Raw genomic sequence first — 20,518 nt, forward strand, 5'->3', positions numbered from 1 at the left:
GCATCTTAACAGTCATTTTTGCTTTCAGGTATAAACATGATGGTCTAGAGTCTATCCCTACATAGCCCATAAAAAGGGGAAAGGAATAGCTGGGCCATTCCAGGAGCATCCCAGGGTAGGTATTGTAGCTCTGGGACAACCATCCCCTTCCTGCTCCCCTTTGGCTTCATGAGAGATTCGTCTCGGCTGGTGGAGGGACCACAGCATGCCCTGTGGCCAGCTGGTCATGGCCGAGACCAAAAATAAATGTTCCCAAACTGGGATCGTTTTAGGACAAGCAAAGACTCATTGCCTAGTAAAGGAAATTAGGGCTGGGCAGGTGACTTTGGCATTGGAATTTACATATTTCAAACATATGTTTTTCATAATTTTTCCCCATATGGATTATATACTTATTTTTGCTCACAAGTTGTGTATCACAACCATATGGGAATGTGTGCTGAACAGCTGAGATAACAGCCAGTCCCATGCTAATTTTCTGCTGGAGCTGTGAGGAACCACATACCAGCCCTCTCCCTTCTATCAGCTGAGCCATTGCCCCCTCTCCTCCTGGGCACGTGTAACTCTGTCACCTCTTCCCGGTACCTCCCACAGTACAAAGTCAGCCCTGATTTTATATACAGAACATATAAGGAAGATATAAATGAAGCAGGTTTTATATATGAAGAATTCAGTGTGGAAAGGATAGACCTGGTCTCCAGCTTAACTCACACAATTAAAATGTCTCAGACCTTTATTCTCCCTGAGAGCACTTGAAATCTGAAGAACTGCCCAAACATGTGGAACTGAGCTGATAACTGTGTGATAATAAATGAAGCTACGAGATAGCACATTCAAAACAATTCTAGCCTCAAAGGCCAGGTTACCTGCATGTAATTCATCATGGTGGATATCTGCGTGATGTTACCGCTGTAGTCCTCTCACAGGACTGACAGCAGGTGCTCCCTCCTGTAGGAAACAGGGTAAGCAAATGTTTTCATGTATTCAGAGGCAGACTGGACAATTAGATGAAGTGTAAACCTGCCAACAGTTAATAATAGACTACTCAGTACTGCCACTCCTATAGTCTCAGGTTGTTTCCTAAATGGTCACTCTGATAATGATACTGAACTTAGCCTAAATAGATCATATTCACCTTGCCTTCAGCCTTTTTACACTTAATTATCTAGTCCTAGGCTTCCTAGTTAGTCTGTGGGGAGTGAACCACACTTAGAGAGCCATTCTGAGGGTATAGTTCACCATTCCCTTCAGTGGAACAGAAATGCAGGCTATCACTTGCCTCTCCTTAATTCGTGGTGAAAAAGTCACAGGTTTCTGGCTGGATCAGGCCCCTGACCCAGCTCATTGTGTAGACACACAGACGCTAATACTGACCAAAGGGCAAGGTTGGGTGGAGTAGATGAATGAAGGGGAAAATGGGACCACAGATATTGGGAGCTACTTGTGCTTGTGTCAGACGAAAGAGATCCTGAAATTTCAGCTTGACTTAGTTGAGGTTAATTGCCTTCTGAGGCACTTGTGTTCAAAGGCTTGGGGGGGGGGGGGGGTGGTGTCAAGATGTCTTAGGAGAGACTCCTGCCCTGTAGATCATGGATAGAGCACCAGATTTCCTCAAGTGCTCCAAACTTACTGTAATTTTTAAATTCAATCCCCTCCAAGGCATTTTTTAGCACTTTCCTTTTCGTTTGCAATTTAGGAACTGCAGATGAGACCTCAATAGAAGGGACTGGTGCTGCTAACGCTTTTGCCCTGATGTTTAGCATTGTAGATGAAAACTTCAGCTGGTACCTCGATGAGAATATAAACACCTTCTGCTTAGAACCAGCCACAGTTGACAAAGAGGATAAAGGTTTCCAGACCAGCAACCGAATGCATGGTGAGCAGGACTCTTGAGCAAATGGTGACCTACGGCAGTGACATTTCAGTAGGACTTTCTGTCCCTTGTGATATCTCTCCTTTATCTGTGTCAGCATGAAATGGGTCAAGATGTTGAAGTACTGCATTGATTAAAAGCCTCTCCCTAAATAGAGCACAGCACACTGGTTGCAGAAAAGGGATTTGACTTTCATAGCCAGCACTGCCACTTATTTCACATTTTATCTTAGACAACAGATTTAAGCCATTTGGTCACTGTTTGACCAGCTGTACATAGAGAAAAGGAGGCTGCAGAGCACTTGGAGATGGGCATATTGGAAGAGTCCAGCATTTCTCAAAGGGCCTTGTGGATGGTGGACTGGCTGGTAGAACCACTTCTGGCCTTCAGAAATCTATTGGCTAATAGTACTTTGTGCCATTTGGAGATCTGGTCTAAGTAAAGTCCAGATATTTCTCTGTATTTTGGTTGTTCCATGCAGCCTAAGAGCTAAAATATTTTGCAAAATGAGTCTTATTCTCTTAGTGTCATGATACATTGTTAGGTGTGGAAACTGAGGAAGAGAGAGTTGACTAGACCAATTTGACTGATATAATAATTTTCAAATATAAATTGCTTAAGCCTGGCATATAGTGGTATATTTATGACTTAGGATAAGAGGGAATGGGTTTCAGACATGTTAAATAGCTGCAGAACAAGTTAACCTCATTATCAGGCCTTTCTGGTGACAACTTGGCCTTTGCAATATGTTGATACCATCCAGGATGTTTTTCACAGACCAAACCAGGGAATTTGGGCCATTTGATCATCCAGACCTGTAAGCTAGCTGTTCAAAACCATTTTTCTTTATCAAAGAGTCTGGGAGGGCCTTATTCAGTATAGACATTCAGACAGATTGTTTTCTGGGCCAGGACAGGACCATCCTTAGAAATGGGTAAGAGACACTTGGCACTTCTCTTTCAACTCTCATAAAGTCTCATACTTTTGTTTTTAGCTATTAACGGTTATATTTATGGCAATCTCCCTGGCTTGGAGATGTGTGCTGACACTTCCATGTCCTGGCACTTGTTTGGTATGGGAAGCGAGATAGATATCCACGCTGCGTATTTCTATGGCCACACGTTCACTAGCAGAGACCAGAGGGCAGATGTCGTCGGCCTGTTCCCAGCAACGTTCATTACAGCAGAGATGACTCCTGGCAACCCTGGGAGGTGGCTGATAACGTGCCAGGTTAATGAGCACTTACGAGGTATGGTGCTATAGATCTCCCTGACCCTTCCAACCTCTATTTTGCAATAGAAAACTGAGAGATGTTTCCAGGAGAAGCAGGATTTGACACTTTTATGTGACTAACCGAACACTTTGGAACTATTTCACCAGATAAGCATCATGAATAGGAGTTTAATCATCAGTGGAAATTATCTGTGTTGTGCCAAATCTTCAGCTAGACAAATTATTTAGCTGTGTAATTAATACAAGGAAAGTTTGCTAGACCCAGCACTGACATCACACTTTCTATGTAGAATGGAGATTTTGATGAGCAATGAAAGGAGCCTTCATCATCACTGTTTGTTGTAGATAAGTACTCACATTTAAAGAACTATGCTGGCTGAACACTGCACAGCTTTTTCCCTTACAGAAATATGATGAAAACTGGCAGTGTTTTCATAAACTTTTACATAAAGGAATTAGAAGGTGATATTGTGAAATTTGTGTGATGTGAGTGCATGAAAGCACGTAACATAAATTAGCTCTTACAACAGCAGGCAACTTAAAATTGTTATATCAGAGATAGGAATGATTTGGGAGAATTTTTACTTTTAAGAACTTCTACATTGATTTGAGTAAGATTTGCCTTATACAAAATGGACTTGATTCTGGCAAGCAACAAATACCTTCAGCACGGTAATAACCATCCTCTCTGTTTGGATGGAAATCAAAGGGAGGTGATGCCATTTTGCAAACTTCAGGAGGCACTCTTACCCCTAAAATCATTCTGCTCCCCTTACCCAAATTAAGGAATTGAGTAAATAAGTCTACTGAAGAGTGTCATTGATGGCAGTGGGTTTCAGCCGTGGGGTGATGTACCACCTTGCAAGAGCAGAGTTCTAGGGTCTGGCCCAGTGTAGGTGGAGGAAGTCTTTAAAAACAGGAATTTACCCTAGCAATTGTTTCCAATCCACATAGCTCCTAGAGAGTTTTGAATGTGCATTTGTATCCATGGGATTCCTGACTACTCAGCTGGCCAAGGACAGTCTCCAGACTCTTTCTCCTCCCAGGTGGCATGGAGGCACTGTATGATGTTCAAATCTGCAAAAAAAACCTGTCTCGACCTTCACCACACAGCCACAAGAGAAGATACTATATCGCTGCTGAAGAAGTGCTCTGGAATTATGGACCTGACGGTTATGATAAATTCACTGGGCAGGGTTTAAATGCCACTGGCAGGTAAGCTTTCTTGTCCTCTCCTGTTTTGCTTTAATTTCAGGAGTCTGGGTGAGACTTCCTCAGTGATTCACCAGGGCTAGGTCTTGCACTGTTATTAATTTTAATTGAACGGGCAGGGAGGACTGGATTTACATAACTTTGTTGGGGAGTTAGATTTGTAACTTCAGCGCTTGAAGTTGCCTCCTGGAAGCACTTATCTTGCTTCATTAATTCCATAGAGAAAGTGAGCCTGGGTGAGTTATGCAAAGTTCAGCAGAGTTAATGACCCTACATCAAGACTCCTCAGGCAGATTTCACACCTGCTATCGCTGTATCTCAGAGGTGCCATAGTGGTAGATTTTTCCCCCTGCTATTACTGATGAAGATGAATTGTATGACAGTATCTCCCAGGAAAACTAAGGAGGCTTAGAGACACATTGTGCACAAGCAATGGTACAGGTCTTGCCCTGAGGTAGTTAGGGATAAGTTGACATAGATCTTGCCCTAAGTAAATTGAGGTTAAATACATGGAAATCTAATGCAAAATGATTGCCTACTTGTTCACTAATTCATAACTGTAATTCAGACCAGTAATATTTTCACTTGTCTGCTTGAAACGTGTATGCAAACTACTAACTCGGGGGGACGTTTCTCCTGTGGCTAGAGTAATAACTTTATCCTTAATGAAGTGTTTTGCCTGAACCTCCAGTTACCTAACCAGTCTGATTTGTTAATTCCACAGTGAATCTGCAATATATTTTACACAAGGGATTGACAGAATAGGAGGGCAATACTGGAAAGTTCGCTATGTGGAATACACTGACGCAACGTTCAGTAAGAGGAAGGTTCGGTCGGAGGATATGAAGCACTTGGGAATACTTGGTACAGTGAAAGTTTTCCCCTCCTCTCATTACATTGGGTTTGAATGCAGATCCACTTGGATCCAGTGGGGAATTTTTGCACATGCAGCTGCCAGTCAGCCCTCTCTTGTTTAGACGGAAATATGTCAGAGGGCAGTTCCTCTTACACCTTTCCTCTTTTTTTAAGGCCCTGTTATAAAAGCTGAAGTGGGAGATACAGTGCTAGTTACTTTTGCCAACAAAGCCAAAAGGAGCTACAGCATTATGGCCCATGGTGTGAGCTTCAGCAAGCTGTCAGAAGGTGCTCCCTACCTAGATGGTGAGTTTTGACTGTACTGCTGTATCATCGCATCCGTAATACCTGAGTCTAAAGATGTCCTGTTGCTCTGCAAGTTTAAGTTTTTTGTGGATGCTAAGGCACAAAAGGGATGATTTGATTAGTTTGTATTTACCCTACATGTCACAGCCTGTGAGTCTCCCCAGTCTGCCAATGTGCTGGTTCTTCCCCTCAGACATGTGCCAGACAAAACATCTAAAAGTAGATGAGATCCATGTTGAGCGAAAGTCACAAGCCCAGTACAGTTTATATTCATTCTAATCTAATATCACTCAACTTCAGTCACTGGACCTCCTCTGGACGTGCTCCAGAATGATGAAGTTTTGATGTGGTATGGTTCCTCTGCTGAATTTTTGGATATAGCTGTCCATGTGGTATGGGTGGCTTCATTGCTGACTCTCTAATCCATGTCGGGCATTGCTCTTGCTTTACTGCCAGGATAGTCAGTGTCAGAAACATCTTTTATCTGATTGACCTGGAATATGAAGCAGTCATAATCCTTATTAATTCTTATAAATATGTAAATGCTGAAATGGGACATTTACCAAAGGCTACCTCTCATTTTGTACAAGGACAGGACCTTTAACATCTAAGTTTAACTGTTAAATGTCACGTTTAATTGGTAGGTGCCTTTTTCAGTCAGTGACAAGAAACACCCTCTTCAGCGGTGAGAAGTCCCGTTTGAACACCTATTTCAGCAAACAGTAGGTCACTCTTTGGAGATGTCTTTTTATCTCTTTCAACTACAGAAGGAGCCTAGATTTGGGTTAGGGACTAAGCTTTAGAGGGCTGAAGTAAGATGGTCTGAATCTCATCCATAGCATCTACAGAGGTAATATTGTGGTCTCTCAAAAAGCTTTTGCTGCACTTGCAGCACCAAAAAGAAAGGTAGGTTTCTTCTTGTCTAAATTGCTTGGTTTCCACAACAACACATCAGAAAGAAACTCACATGACATAATCCCTCTTTTGAGAACTATGCTAAGATAATTAGATCAACACGTAAAACTCATAACATCATACAATAAAATCAATACAAAAGGCTTTAATAAATTCTGTTCCCTTTAGCTGCTGACCTTGCAATACAACCAGTTTAGACCAGCAAGCCCTGATGCATCACAAAACAACTGGCTTGAGTTCAGCCTTAAAGTTATCTGCACACTACCCTGTGCCACCCATGTCAGATGTAGTTCCCTGGTGGAATTGCAGCTTCCCTCTGCTCGCAGTCCTGTTGTGCTCTCATTTAACACTCCCCAGTAATAGTGCCCATCAGCATTGCATCCTTTTGTGTAGAGTAAAATAAAACTAAATTCTACAATTCAGCAGCAGTGTGAGCTGCACACTTCTGGATCTTTGGAGAGGAACTTGACTCCAGATCCATCAATGAACTTTCTGGTCCTTCTTCTCTCCTTGTAACCCTTGTGTCTTGGATTTCCATAGTATCTATCTACAAGTGTACACATGGAGAGGCCCTACAGGGGCTGTAGGTTTACACTGGATGACCATGATTTTTCAAGAGATGTACATTGAGTGCAGCTTGTTCATGTGCAAACACTGTACAAAAATATATCTAGAGATGTCTACAGATGTCTAAAGACATTTTTAAAGTTGTGCTCTTAGGAAACATTCTTCCACGCTGCATTTACCACTTGTCCAGTCTCAGAGGGTTTTAAACTCCAAATCAGTATTCTTCTCCTTACTGAGAACTGTTGCAGGATGAATCCAGTGGCATCACATAATGTGGCAGGAGTACTCTACTTTGTATTGCGGTTTGTGACAAGTAGTGTGTTTAAATGCAATACTGATATTTTTCACTCATGTCTAAGTTTCCGAGAGGATTCTCTTGGAGTATTAGAGAGGAGTATCAGATCAGTGCAATCTGCTGCTGTCAAACACACCTGACTGTGCTGAGAAAATCCAGTCAATGGGTGCCTAAGCGTTAAACCAAATTTCTGGTTTGATATTCCTCCTAGCAAAGACCAAAAATTTTACTTAACACGTGTTGCTTTTTCTACAAAAGGTAGAGGGCTGACCCCTTTTCCCAACTTTCCTTTCAAGTCCATTTTGTAAGTCCTCTCTGAGTGGATACCAACACTCTTTTACAGTGGTTGAATTACATGAATGGTTCTAAATCCACTCTGTGCAAAGCAGCAGACAATGGCCCAAATATTTTTAAAATAGCTTCTTCCAGACACTCTGGCAGAGGTTCCTGTGCATTGCTACAAAATCAGAAACAATTACTAGGATGAAATTTGATTCAAATTTCTAAACAGCCATGGCTGCAGCTCCACTCACTGATGTAATTGGTTTGTTGGTGCTTAATGAAAAGCCAGAGTCTGTGTTCATACCACAGATGAATCTCATGATAGGGCAGGTAAGCCAAAAAGATTAGTGGAAGCCATTTAAACCCAAGGGTGGGCTCTGCATGACTTGTCTGATTGAATCCAGATAATCCAGATAATGTTGGAAGGTGTCTGGGTGAAGCAGCTAAACTTGTTCTGCAGGGAACGGGTTTGGTTGTCCCCATGGCACAAGACTCTGGTTAGATGTCCCCATGGCATAAGTACCCTGACTATGGGATGGTTTTCAGGCTGTGGCTGCAAGGAGGGGAGGTAGTCCACAGAAATCAGCAGCTATGTCTGACTCCCAGCTAATGCTTATGTTCAAGCAGATAAAACCTTCCCATAACCTTGATGCTCCTCATTTTTCTCTCTGCAGGCTATCTGAAGCCAGGAGCCCACGTTAAGCCAGGTGAAACCTTCACATACAAATGGAGGGTGCCTGAAAATGGAGGTCCGTCAGAGGCTGACCCCCCATGCTTGACCTATCTGTACTACTCAGCCACCGATGCTGTTAAGGACACCAACTCCGGCCTTGTGGGACCTTTACTGGTCTGTCGGAAGAACACGCTGAACCACGACGGGACACAGGTGCCCAACGTGAACATCCGCCTGTCCCTGGCAACATAATGGTGCACTGGGGGGGTTCCCACATTGGCCAGTTCGCCCAGTTAAGAGATTAAAAAAAGTCATTTCTCAGGGCAAAACCTGACCTAGGGGGATGGTTAGGAAGGTGATACTGTCATTCCCCAGTTTTCTGTCTCAGCCTTAGGTTTTCCATCTTTTCCATGCACTTACTAGCAATGAATGCATCTAACTATCCTAAATAAGTAATGGACACTTTCTTTACCCTTCTGGCTGATGGAAGTGTGCTAATCCCTGCCTCTACCAGAACATACTAAGGAGATGGCTACAATTTTAGGGGGAAATAAAGCTTTGTTTAAAAAAAAGAAATGCTTTGGTAGTTCTGCACAGACTTTTTTCTTCATGTCTTGGCTTTCTTCTTGGCTACAGAAAGGAATAGACAGAGAATTTTACCTCCTCTTTTCAATCTTCGATGAGAATGACAGCTGGTATTTGAACAAGAATATCGAAGCGTTTACTGGAGACCCTTCAAAAGTAGATGAAAATGATGCAGATTTCAAGGAATCCAACAAAATGCACGGTATGAAATATCCAATATCTGATCATGAGATCTTTTCTTTAATCATATTAGAAAGAGGAGCTGGTAGATTTTATCATCCTCCATAGCCGACTGCAGTGCGCGGGAGGGTGAGGTGGAAAGCTGTCAGTCAGCTTATGGCTGCCTCCTGATTCTCTTGGAATGCATTTTGAAACCTTAGTCACATTAGCAATGAATGCATCTACCTAACAACTACACCTGGAGACAGTGACCAGCATGTAGCTTTTAGATACAACACTTGGGTGTATAAAAGGGCATAACGCCAGCATCAGACACCAACCGCCAATGGTCACTTGTGATTTAAATTTCACTGTTGGCCTTGGCAATGAAGGTCAACCTGCCCTCCTCTGCCAGCTCCCACTTGGGCAATGACTGCCTCTGGCAGAGGAGAGGCAAAGACTAGAGGAATGGCCCATAATATTTTAAAACATCACTTCTGGGTGTAAGTATCTGACTTCAGATACCCTCTCCCTGACTTGTCCTCCAAGTTATTCCTGACATGACAGACTTGAGCAAATCACATGACCTCTCTTTGCTTTAGGTTTCCGAAGAGCATTGAGAATATATATTGTTAAGAGAACCTCAGGGCTTTCTGGATTTATCTATGTTATTCTTCCATTATGAGGTGGTATCTCATAGTATAGTTTTATTCTGCCATAATATCTTTCACCCAGTGATCACAGAGACCATTTGAGAATTAGGGAGTTTAGCTTCATAACACCCTTGTGGAAGAAAGAGATACATTTTGGAAGTAAAAGTGGTTAAAATCACATCAAAAGGTTCCATCAGAACTGAATTTATAACTTGGACTCTTTATGGCTGACTCCATGGCCTCAATTAGCTGGTTATACATTCTCCAGGCTGAAAGGAGGTACCTAATTTAAACACTTACCTGGTGTCTGTAAGGCACCCTGAAAAGCTTGGAGGAAAAGTGTTATATCACTGCAGAAGGCTATTACAAGAAATTACAGGCTAAAAAGAAAGGTAGATCACAGTTTATAGGAATAGCATTTAGGCAACAATTTGGTATCATCCAGTGCTACCTTTGCTTCATAAAATGCTCCTTTAATTAATGCCACAACTTGCTGAGTTGTGATTTTCTTGCTGGGGAGGTGGTAGGAGGTTCTGTGATGAGTTTCCGTTGACCTGCTGCCAACCGGGTTCTTTCCTTCTCTTCCAGCCGTTAATGGCTACTTGTTTGGTAACCTGCCAGGCCTGGCCATGTGCAAGGATGACAAGGTGTCCTGGCACCTCATTGGGCTGGGCAGCCACTACGACATGCACGGGGTCCATTTCCAAGGAAACACCATTGACCTGAGAGGGACAACGAGGGATGGGCTGGCCTTGTTTCCTCATTTATCGGGTACAGCGCTGATGCAGCCAGACCGCGTGGGTACGTTCATGAGCTTATCTTGGTGGTGTGGGATGTGCAGAAACCAGGCAGCCAAAATAACAGTCGGTGAGATGCTCTGCTCTGTGCGAGGGAGGCTGAAAGTGTGGAGACCATTTGGGACCTGGCATAGCTGAGAATTCAGGCTGGTACTTTTTTGGGAAGGTGCTGTAAATTAAATGTGTATGTGCACCAAAGAGCAGGGGCTTTGGTGACCTTGGGATAGGCAGAGCATCAGGCAGACAGATAGCTAACAGGAAGGTCACAGAATTTCTAAAACTCTCAAAACGGGATTTTTTAGTGAAGATAGAATTAACTGCTGTGTAGACAGTCAGCATTATTTAATGTATTTTAGGACTTCAATAACAGTTATTCAATAATAGTTAGTCTTCAGAAGTTTCTTCAGAAGCGTATGCATTAAAGATAGAATCACAGAATCGTATAATGTCCTGAGTTGGAAGGAACCCACAAGGATCATTGAGTCCAACTCATGTCCTTGTCCCCCTTGAGATACATTTAATTCTCATGTGTAATCCAATGATACATTCTTGAGACTTACAGGGGACAAACTCTTTGGTGGAAGCTCTTCAAACAAGCTTCATGTCAAAGAGCGCAATGTGACTTTTCTTTACATTGGTGCAACTCTGTTTAAGTCACTGGAGTCATCAGAGTTGTTCAAGGTTATGCCAATGGCCATCCTCGGCCAGGGCACCTGACAGAAGTATCTGCTGGCCTTGTGTGTGTGCATTAAACCAGGGTTAGACCTCTGGTGCTGGTGTCTGTAAGACAGCAGATTCTTTTCTTATGTATATCCCATCCATTTCCACCATTTGCCATGAAGCTGCACTGCAGGACTCACACTAAACAATGTATTCCAGGAGATACTATTTTTTGCCAGCTAACCCTTTACTGGCAATAAGGAGAACTGAATGAATTATTAGATCTTTTCAACCATCAACACCTGCTATTTTCTTTAACTGCATGTTACTTTATCTCTTTCATCAATTTTGCCCTAGAAGTGCAAGGAATGAACTGAGATCCAGTCTGGACAGAGCTGTGCTTCTAATTTTGGTTCCACCTCTGACTCACGTACAAAGTAGCTGTGAGAGTGCTTTCCTTCTTCCAAGAGGAGTTTGAGCAGGTGGAGCTACATAGGACTACATTGTGGTCAGCTTCTGCTTGAGTAAATGGGAAGGAGATTACAAATGTTAAAATCTGCCCATGGACAGGCCAAAAGATGCTCCCACTGTCATTGTAGCCTTTGACCATCAGAGCTACCAAAAAAATGGCCCATGGTGGTTTGGCCTTTCATGGAGGTAGAGCAAAGGGTCAGAAAGTTGCAGTTTAACTCAATCAGTTTTATATCATATAGTTGCATATAAACTAAGGGTTATAAGCAGCATCTTCCTGTTTGTTAGAGACATTCTTGTATAATGGTCTGTATTGCAAGCTTGCTAAGAGGCCTCCATTAGCCTGATTACACCGGGCAACTGCAGGTGCTCCGTGGAGAAACTCATGCACCCAAGGCCAGCACAGCAGCTCCATGCTCAGGGACAAGGAAAAAGCATTTCTGAAACACACACACTGTTTCTCTGTGTCATTATCAGTGTTGGCAATGCACATCCCTCCTACGTCTTCTCGTGCTCTTTATGGGCACGTCCACAGTGTGGGCAGCACTGGTAAAGGCTTCCTGGCAAGCTTGTCCCTGCTGCCAGGCATCTAAAATCAGTTGCTTTTCAGAGCTCCCTTGTAGTTAATGTAACTCAAACGGTTAGAAGTAATTTATGGAAATTTTTGCGCAAATATGGAACAGGCTAGTGTTTCCTATGGAGTAAAAGTGTTACTTGCTGACTTACAGATCTCCACTTGTGACTGCATTCACATTTCGCTTCTAGTTGAAGAACCTGTTGTAATGTAGGAATTACAGGCCAGAACTCTGCAGTATTGTACTGCATGTTTACTCTTGAGTGTGTGAATGTCAGCCTGAGTCCACATCCTCTTATGCCTTGAGACCATAGACCGCGTGGTGTCTAAAGGATATAATTGGTGCATATCCATTTTATCAACTAGTTTCTCATCCAGTCCCCTAAATTTTTCAAAGCCAGTGGGCTCTGTGATATAAGCATCCCCTTGCTTGGCTTTCCATGAAGCATCATGGACTGGGTTTGTTTTAGGACAGATCAGAGATGTGCAAGGCACAGGACCTAATTTGGTAAGCTGCATTTTAGAGTATTTTTAAATTGCGTAAATCTCATGTGCTCTCCTTTCCAGGTACATTCAAAGTGGTTTGCAGGACTTTTGATCACTTTGTTGGTGGGATGAAACATCTCTACGAGGTCAGCAGCTGCCGTAATACCACCCGAGCCCAGCAGCAGCATGGAGTCATGAGGCTCTACTACATTGCTGCGGAGGAGGTGGAGTGGGACTATGCCTCAAATAAGAGCTCAGCACCGAACATTTACAATGTCAGCAGCAATGAGGAAAGGTACCCGAAGTAAAAAATGTTTCTGATGTATGTATGGAGCACACTTACAGTGGAGAGGGACATTTGAAGCATCCTTTCATGAAGCCAGCCTTGCACTTTTTAGGAGGCACTCAAAAAAAAGCAAGCATGTTTATAAAGCGACAGCCTCAGACTAAACTAGTTCACGGGGAACATTTTCAAATGTTTTCATCTCAGAGTGTTTTGTATTGTTGTTGAACCCAAGAAGGCTTCCTAGTTCCTAAATCCATGTGTGTGTCCCAGGCCTAGTTCAACCCTACAATGATGCCCCCAAGCTCCCTCCTCTCCCTTTCCCACTCTCCACACTCTCTGGTTTTCATAGAGAAGAGACCCATGTCCCAGACGTGAACCGCTGCAAGCACTGCAGACGCTTTAGGGAGGTGCTGAGACCACTTTACTGGCTCCCCTGGTAAAGCCAGAAGGCAGTAACAGCCACAAGTGGATCACGTCTGCACTGCACTGTGCTAAGGAATAAAAAGTGCATGCAGAAAATACGTGTTCCAGATCATATTGCACAGGGAGGTCTCTGAGAGCACTTTGGTGAAACCAAAAGGTACAAGGAACATATTTAAAAAATAAACCTTAGAAAAGTGTCCGGGGAACTGAATCCTCTAAAGAGGAAAAGTACGGTGAAGTTGTTAGAAAACATACATAAAGAGTCACAAGTGATGAAGCTAGTTTGAAGAAAATGTTAACTCCAGTATTGTCAAAAGCAGCTGTTGCACACACGGTATATTACTACAATAATCAGCATTCTTGCCGACTATTTTGCTATGGTTTAGTATGTTGTGAGCCAGCGTCACAACACCCCTGCCAAGGGCACCTTGGAAATGAGCTGCCAGGAGACAGAGCTGCTCTCAGAAGAGGGTGGATGCTCTCCTCCACAGCTGGTGGTGAGTGTCCTCTGCTGGTGAGCCAGCCCTCCGGGATCTCACAGGAGCTACCACAAACTGTGGGAGACTGCAGAAACCTGGAAGGCACACAAAAAGCATTCTCTGCCAGATGTAGAAGGGAAAATATAATACATTTTTCACTTTATCTTCATGCTGGGAAAGCATCCAGCCCTACACAGTAGCAGGGGGGCAGGGTAAAGCACCCCACTCTTATCTCAGATGATGGCTTTTGCTTTTGAAATTGTTAGGCTTCAGTTGTCATCCTCTGTGGATGACTGATAGCCAAGATAGTGAAAGCAGTCATCGTGATAAGAGGATTCAGGTTTGCAGGGACAGGCAGTATCTTTTACATCCTCTTTGGCGCGGAGGATGCAGCTGAAGTGGTCAAACCCACTCTTAGCTTGAACTTACCTCTGACAGCTCTGGTGAAGGATTTGTGTTCCCAGAAGTTTGTGGTCAGTGCAACACATCTTGAGATTTACCTGCTTAAAGAGGGTGTACATTTAGTGAGAATTATCACTGTTATTTTTTACTGTTTAAAATCTCTTGCAGCACCCATGGCTTCACATCAATCAACACACTGGACCGAGCCGTGTATTGTTATCATATCTGTTGTGAATAACACAACAGTTCTAGCCTTTAGATATGTAAGGTTTAGTTCTTTTAATGTTTTCTTCTTTATTTTGCAGTTATGGGCATGTTTTCCTAAGCCAAGCAGAAGACCTGATCGGTTCAAAGTACAAGAAGGTGGTTTATAGGGAGTACACAAATGGCAATTTCACACAGCGCAAAGTGAGGTCAGAGGAGGAAGAACACTTGGAAATCCTGGGCAAGTAGCTCTCACAGCTCACGGACTGAGTCTCATGAATGGAAGGGTTGCTTTCCAAAAGCAACACAGTTTTCCAGCTTTGTTAACATGGAAGACAAAGAACACTGATTAGCAGTGATTTTACACCTGATTTCTAAAATTGCTGAGCATAAAGATGCTTTCCAAATTAGGGAATTCATTCTCAAACATAAATAAGGCATTTTCTAAGGACTAGTAACAGAGAGGATGCTGAAATGGCGATTCTAGGTTTCACATTAACATGAGAGTATGTAAAGTGGGGGATACTCTTGTAGGTAGATTAAGTCAATATTAAGGGGCTGGATTTGTATCTGAAATTGGGCAAGACAAAACTTTATGCGTGCCATAAAATAATGATCAGCTCATGCTTTTAATGGGGTAAGAAGTGGGCAACAACTGGTCATAAAGTAGTCCACAATCCCTAGGAACATATTTTACATTTTCTTTTTTTGCAGTAGAAAAGCAAAAACCAAAAACAAAACCAAAAGCTGTTGCCAGCAAAAGAAGTAAACTCTTGAAAGACACAAAAACCATTCACATGAATTTTCCTTAAAAACAAGCTGTCCAAAAACTTGTCTCCAGACTGAACAATTCTTCTCATTGACCAAAAAGAGAAAAGATTTTTTATATATACAGAGCTTTTCATCAGCTGAGATAACAAACCGATTTTGATCGCTTTGCTGAAAGAATAGAAAAGCCTGAGGGTTTTGAGAAAGACCTTGGCTCCTGGCCTAGGCCGAGCTGTTGAAAGTTTGTTAAACTCAGAACAGCAGCATTAGTCACTGGTGTCTTTTATTTTAGGGCCGTTACTCCATGCCGAGGTTGGTGACTCTGTACTGATCGTATTTAAGAACAAAGCCAGCAGGCCTTATTCAGTAAGTGCTCATGGTATAGAAGAGGTGGGTTGTGAAGAACAGCCTGAGACACCAATTACCCTCCCTGGTAAGGCTCTCGTTTCTTCTTTTTCCTTTGAGCTATAAATATATAAAAGCATTTTAGCACATCTTTAGCACATTCTTTCAAGCTTATGTGTATCTATGTGTATCTGCAGGAATTATACCCTTGTGTTTATTCGGACACAATTCTGTGTTGTTATACATATAGGTTCTTGATCAAGTAGGCATGTTTGGGCAAAGAATGGACCTTTGATCCTATCAAGGGTAGAAACAGGAATGTAATGTCACTGGATGACATCCAAAAAAAGCAGAAGCAGGCCCATAATCACAGCAAGAGAAGTGTAAGCCAGCACTGCATTTGCTCCAGACAGACACACCAACGATGTTTCAAAAACAGAGAAACTCATTGATAGAGTTGCAGTTGGCAATGTTAACTCTCCCTCCCTCTAAATCCGCACAGAATTGGCATTCACATTCAGAGCTGATGCACAACATGCAAAATATCACTGTCATGTGATTTAAAAGTCTTTGAGGAAGTATACCAAATATGCCTCAGTTTCTAGTGAGGAAAATACTGGAAAATAATTCTCACATCATTTATTTTTTTTCTTATAGAAAAATACGTGTTACGATTTTTGTACTTCAGTTTTTATAGAGTCATCATGGAATCATAGAATAGCTTGGGTTGGAAGGGCCCTTCAAAGCTCATCTAGTCCAACCGCCTTGCCATGAGCAGGGACATCTTCACCCAGATCAGGTTCCTCAGAGCCCCGTCCAGCCTGGCCTGGAATGTCTCCAGGGATAGGGCATCTACCACCTCTCTGGGCAACCTGGGCCAGGGTTTCACCACCTTCAGTGTAAAAATTTCTTTCTCATGTCTAACCTGAATCTCTCCTCTTTTAGTTTAAAACCATCACCCCTTGTCCTATCACAACAGGCCCTACTAAAAAGTCTGTCCCTATCTTTCTTACAGGCCCCTTTTAAGTACTGAAAGGCCACAACTAGGTCTCCCCGGAGCCTTCTGTTCCCCAGGCTGAACATCCCCAGCTCTCTCAGCCTTTATCTTGGGTTTTGTATTTTAGTAGGAAGCCAAACTCAAATCCAGGCATAATAGTCAATTCAAAATGTACACACCTTTTCTTTCCATCACCCATGAAATTTTTTCATGTCATTTGTGAGCTTAAGTGTGAAACCAAATGAAAATAAATTCTGATGTACTAAACCTCTCTGGAAGCTGAAATCTCTTTCCCGTAGGAAGCTGTATCGATACAGTACAATCACATACAGATCCATGGCCATATCTCCAGTGTCTTCCGTGCTGGGGTTTGATGCACCTATGGTTAATATAGATGATTTATATGACTCCCTTATTTTGTTATTTGGTCCATGATATTGTCAATGCTATTTTGTCGAGAGTTAAGGTGTAACTCTGGAAACAACACTGCCATGTCTTTTGTGTCCACATGGGAGCAGGCTTGGGATGAACTAGACAAGGAAAGGTGTCTGTGTTTAACAGGAAGCCAAAGAAAAAGACCCTTCAGCAAGATCCGAGGGCAGACTTTTCCTTAGGAGTTCGGAAACAGTAGTTAATACAGAAAACAGGTCCCTCAAAACATGAATAATTCCTGTACTCTTCAGTTCCTACCACCCTCATCTCAAAATCCTTGCAATCTTCCTAAACCAGGCTGGACTGCTCACCCAAAGCTCCCCAGAGCCCAACTAGTTCTACTAAATCCTGAACCAGTCATCAAACAGATTTATGTCCTGCTGAATTGTGCTTCTGAGAGTACTGCCAGCTCCTCAAGAGGCTGTGGGTGGCATGGTAAAGAGATGCAGAGAGCAGATCCATGGCAGCCTAAGCCAAAACAGCTCTCGGCTGTCACAGTTTTGCCCCCTCCCTCTCCATTGCTCCATTTACCCAGCAGCGAGAAGGGAGAAAACATCCATTTTCCTCTTGTTTATCAGTCTTTTCAGGGGTTATGTTTCATTTGCCCTTCAAAGATAGGTCTTTGATGCCACCTGAAGCGTCTCAGGTCTTCAGTAGAGAGGTTTTTCCATCTACAGCCTCCAAACATTCCAAAGTGAGAGGTAAAAAGCAAGGAAGTGATGAAGGACCATGGCCGGGCTCTCTCTGCATAGCACACCTTCTAAAAAGGTGATGACATGTAGATTGGATACAGGTCCGTGACAAACTTTTCCCTGGTGTATGTCTCCATGACATGAACGCCTCTGAGACTGAAGGCTTTATTGTTTGTGTTTTCTGTCCTGTTAGTGTGATGCTGTGTCTTGAAAGCCTTTCTGTTCTCTGTTGAAGTATACAAACCCATGTTATAATTAACAGAAGGTTCTTGTCCTGTAAGATTAAATGATATTGCAACATCTACATGAAACTCTTTTCATATAGTATAATAACCGAGAATCACCGTTTCTTGTAGCTAGTGCTGTACAATAAAGCTCAGTATTGCATGATCCATGTGCAGTGTCTCAGTGACACAAAACTAGGCTCAGTCACTTCACAACCATGTAAGTTTGAAAACTCTCCTTTGCGCTTATGCCCACAGCTGTTGGCAGCTGTTGAGTTGTAGCTGTACTAAGACCATGGCCAAGAGTTCTGTGATTCCTTTGTTTTCCCCTGTCTCACAATGGATCCACAGCTGTTCTTGGGTTTTGTCACCCTGAAATAATTTTGGGCCAGAGACTGCCTGACTCAATGTTTATCCACCACTTAAAAGGTGGAGGTGCTGGAACATCTTGGTCTCCTACACTTCTCTGCAGTAGTAGCGAAAAACAAAACAAACCAAACCACAACAAAGCAGGGACACACAGTGCAGGCAGTTCATCTGAACATAGGTGTGTTTATGTTCAGTGAAGAGAACTGATCCCCACCCAAATTAATAATTTCCCCATCAGATTGGCTTTTTTAATCAAATCAAAGGTCAGGGAGTCTCGTCTCAGGGAAGACATGGCAGAGGTGATGGCTTTTGGGAAGAGATGGGTTCGCCAGTAAGTGCTGAGGAGAGAAGGCTCAGCTGGGAGAGGGACAACTCCCTTGTTGCTCCCAGGCAGCAGATTGGTACATACCCAGATCTCTCCAGCCCCAGAGCTGCCACGCTGCTGCAGCACCACCTGCAAAATCCCAGGAGCAACTGCCACATCCGTGTTCCCTTTTCTACTGATAAAATCCCAGAAATATTTTCTGAAGCTTGGCTCCTGACACCTTCAACTGACATTAAGCATTGGTATCCAAGATCACTGACCTGCTACAAGTTTTGCCCATGGAGAGAGATGAAAAGTCTTATCTCCAAACTTCCCTCTGGGGGATGCCACATTTGCAGATCTCCTCTTGTGGGAGCTATCTGCCTTCGTTTACACCACTGGAACCTCACTGACCTTCTAAAAGGCAGAATCATGCCCACATCCCACTGCTGCATGCTTACACAGATGCTTTTGATAGAGATCATTTTTTGGTGAGAAGGGTAGCAGATCTCAGTTACATACTGTTCAAAGCCTCTAATACCCAGCTGCTCTTGGTAAAACTGTTCTCTCTGTTTCAGGGGAAATAAACACGTACAGGTGGAACGTCCCAGAACGATCTGGCCCTGGTAAAACAGATCCAAACTGTATCACTTGGGTTTATTATTCAACAGCTAATTTTGTGAAGGTAACCATGAAATGGTCGTTAAAGATTACATTGCTCTGGATAAAGCATCCTGCCTTGCATAATGTTTCTGAAAGGATCCTGCTTGTCGTTTATGCAAGAACCACAGGCTAGAGGAAAAATTTACAGAATTGGATGCTTTGTTGTCTCTGATAACAGTTGCACATGCCTGGGTAATTTAATCTACTGAAATCCACAGGGATACACCATTGTAATGTGATTCCCTCCTTAAAGAATCGTTGAAGGGATTTTGGGTGAAGGCAAAACATTGCTTCGATATGTTAACATAAGAACATGTAGAGAAAGATATATCTAATCAGACAGTCATGATTTTTTTCTCTTCTGACAGGAAAATGGAATTTCACCTTTATTTAATCTGTAGTTGTTCTGTATCTATTTCATGACAGAATGAAGTAGAAAGTTGTAATGCATATATTTATTTTATTTCAGGATACATACAGTGGTCTGATTGGGCCTCTCGTAGTTTGCAGAAAAGGAGTTCTAGATGAAAGAGGAGTAAGGAAAGACATTGATCGTGAATTTACCCTTCTGTTTATGGTGTTTGATGAAAATGAATCCTGGTATTTGAAAGAAAATATCGAAACATACCTTCATAAGGATCCTGATGATTTTAATTCCACAAAGGACTTTGTAGAAGGCAACAGCAAGCATGGTATGTAGGACTTGGTGGCAGAAGCCAAGAGGATAGAGGTTTATTTTTCACAGCCATTTTAGGAAGACACCGGGCTTAGCCTGCAGTTACCAGCCATGTGACAACCTCACAAGCTGCAACTCTGGAAATAAAAAGATTCCCTGAGGCCTAGCCAAGATATTTTTCTAACAAGACAGTTTAACCTTATACTCATGGGAAGAGGCTGCCCTGCCAGACTTCTCTCGCTGTTTGGAAGCTGTGTTCCTTGCGGGCTTGTTTTGTAGGAGTGTAAGGATGACATTTGACGATTGTGGCTGTAGTAGCAGCCAGCCCAGGAGCCAGGCAGAATGGACCAGATGGGGCAGGAACAGCCCTGGCAAAGCAAACTTCTCTTTCTACAGATGGTACCGTTTTAGGCAACAAGTCTATTCCCTCTTTTCCCATGTAACTTCTCAGCATAAATCCTGTTTGTTCAGGAGGAAAAAATCTACCTGGTGCTTTTCAAGATAGAAAAATGGTTGCTGCTGGGCAGTTAAATGATTTGGAAACTGAAACAAAAAGGTGACTGTGTCCCTGCTATGGCAGCGGTCACTATGGGGAGCCCTTTCCCAGGCCACACTGTGTGTGTCCCCACTCTGCCTGGGCACCCGGTCTCCCTGGAAA

The 20,518-nt window shown here is 42.9% G+C and overlaps 1 protein-coding gene across 2 annotated transcripts in view; it reads left to right on the plus strand.

Annotated features, from left to right (window-relative positions):
- HEPHL1 (hephaestin like 1) overlaps positions 1-20,518 on the plus strand; it is a 35,042-nt gene that overhangs the window by 11,230 nt on the left and 3,294 nt on the right. Inside the window, exons 1-14 of one of the 2 annotated variants that reach the window (XM_065039898.1) lie at positions 29-115; positions 1,697-1,876; positions 2,868-3,122; positions 4,153-4,321; positions 5,043-5,182; positions 5,348-5,479; positions 8,213-8,424; positions 8,848-8,998; positions 10,197-10,409; positions 12,678-12,891; positions 14,492-14,631; positions 15,451-15,591; positions 19,100-19,206; positions 19,654-19,876. In XM_065039898.1, the coding sequence (XP_064895970.1) occupies positions 1,753-1,876; positions 2,868-3,122; positions 4,153-4,321; positions 5,043-5,182; positions 5,348-5,479; positions 8,213-8,424; positions 8,848-8,998; positions 10,197-10,409; positions 12,678-12,891; positions 14,492-14,631; positions 15,451-15,591; positions 19,100-19,206; positions 19,654-19,876 (2,221 nt within the window). In that variant the 5' untranslated portion in view covers positions 29-115; positions 1,697-1,752. Of the gene's footprint in view, positions 1-28; positions 116-1,696; positions 1,877-2,867; positions 3,123-4,152; positions 4,322-5,042; positions 5,183-5,347; positions 5,480-8,212; positions 8,425-8,847; positions 8,999-10,196; positions 10,410-12,677; positions 12,892-14,491; positions 14,632-15,450; positions 15,592-19,099; positions 19,207-19,653; positions 19,877-20,518 lie in introns of those variants that run through there. The other variant, XM_005505387.3, reaches the window with a different exon arrangement.

Source organism: Columba livia, chromosome 1 (assembly GCF_036013475.1).
Source record: "Columba livia isolate bColLiv1 breed racing homer chromosome 1, bColLiv1.pat.W.v2, whole genome shotgun sequence".
Lineage (NCBI taxonomy): Eukaryota > Metazoa > Chordata > Aves > Columbiformes > Columbidae > Columba > Columba livia.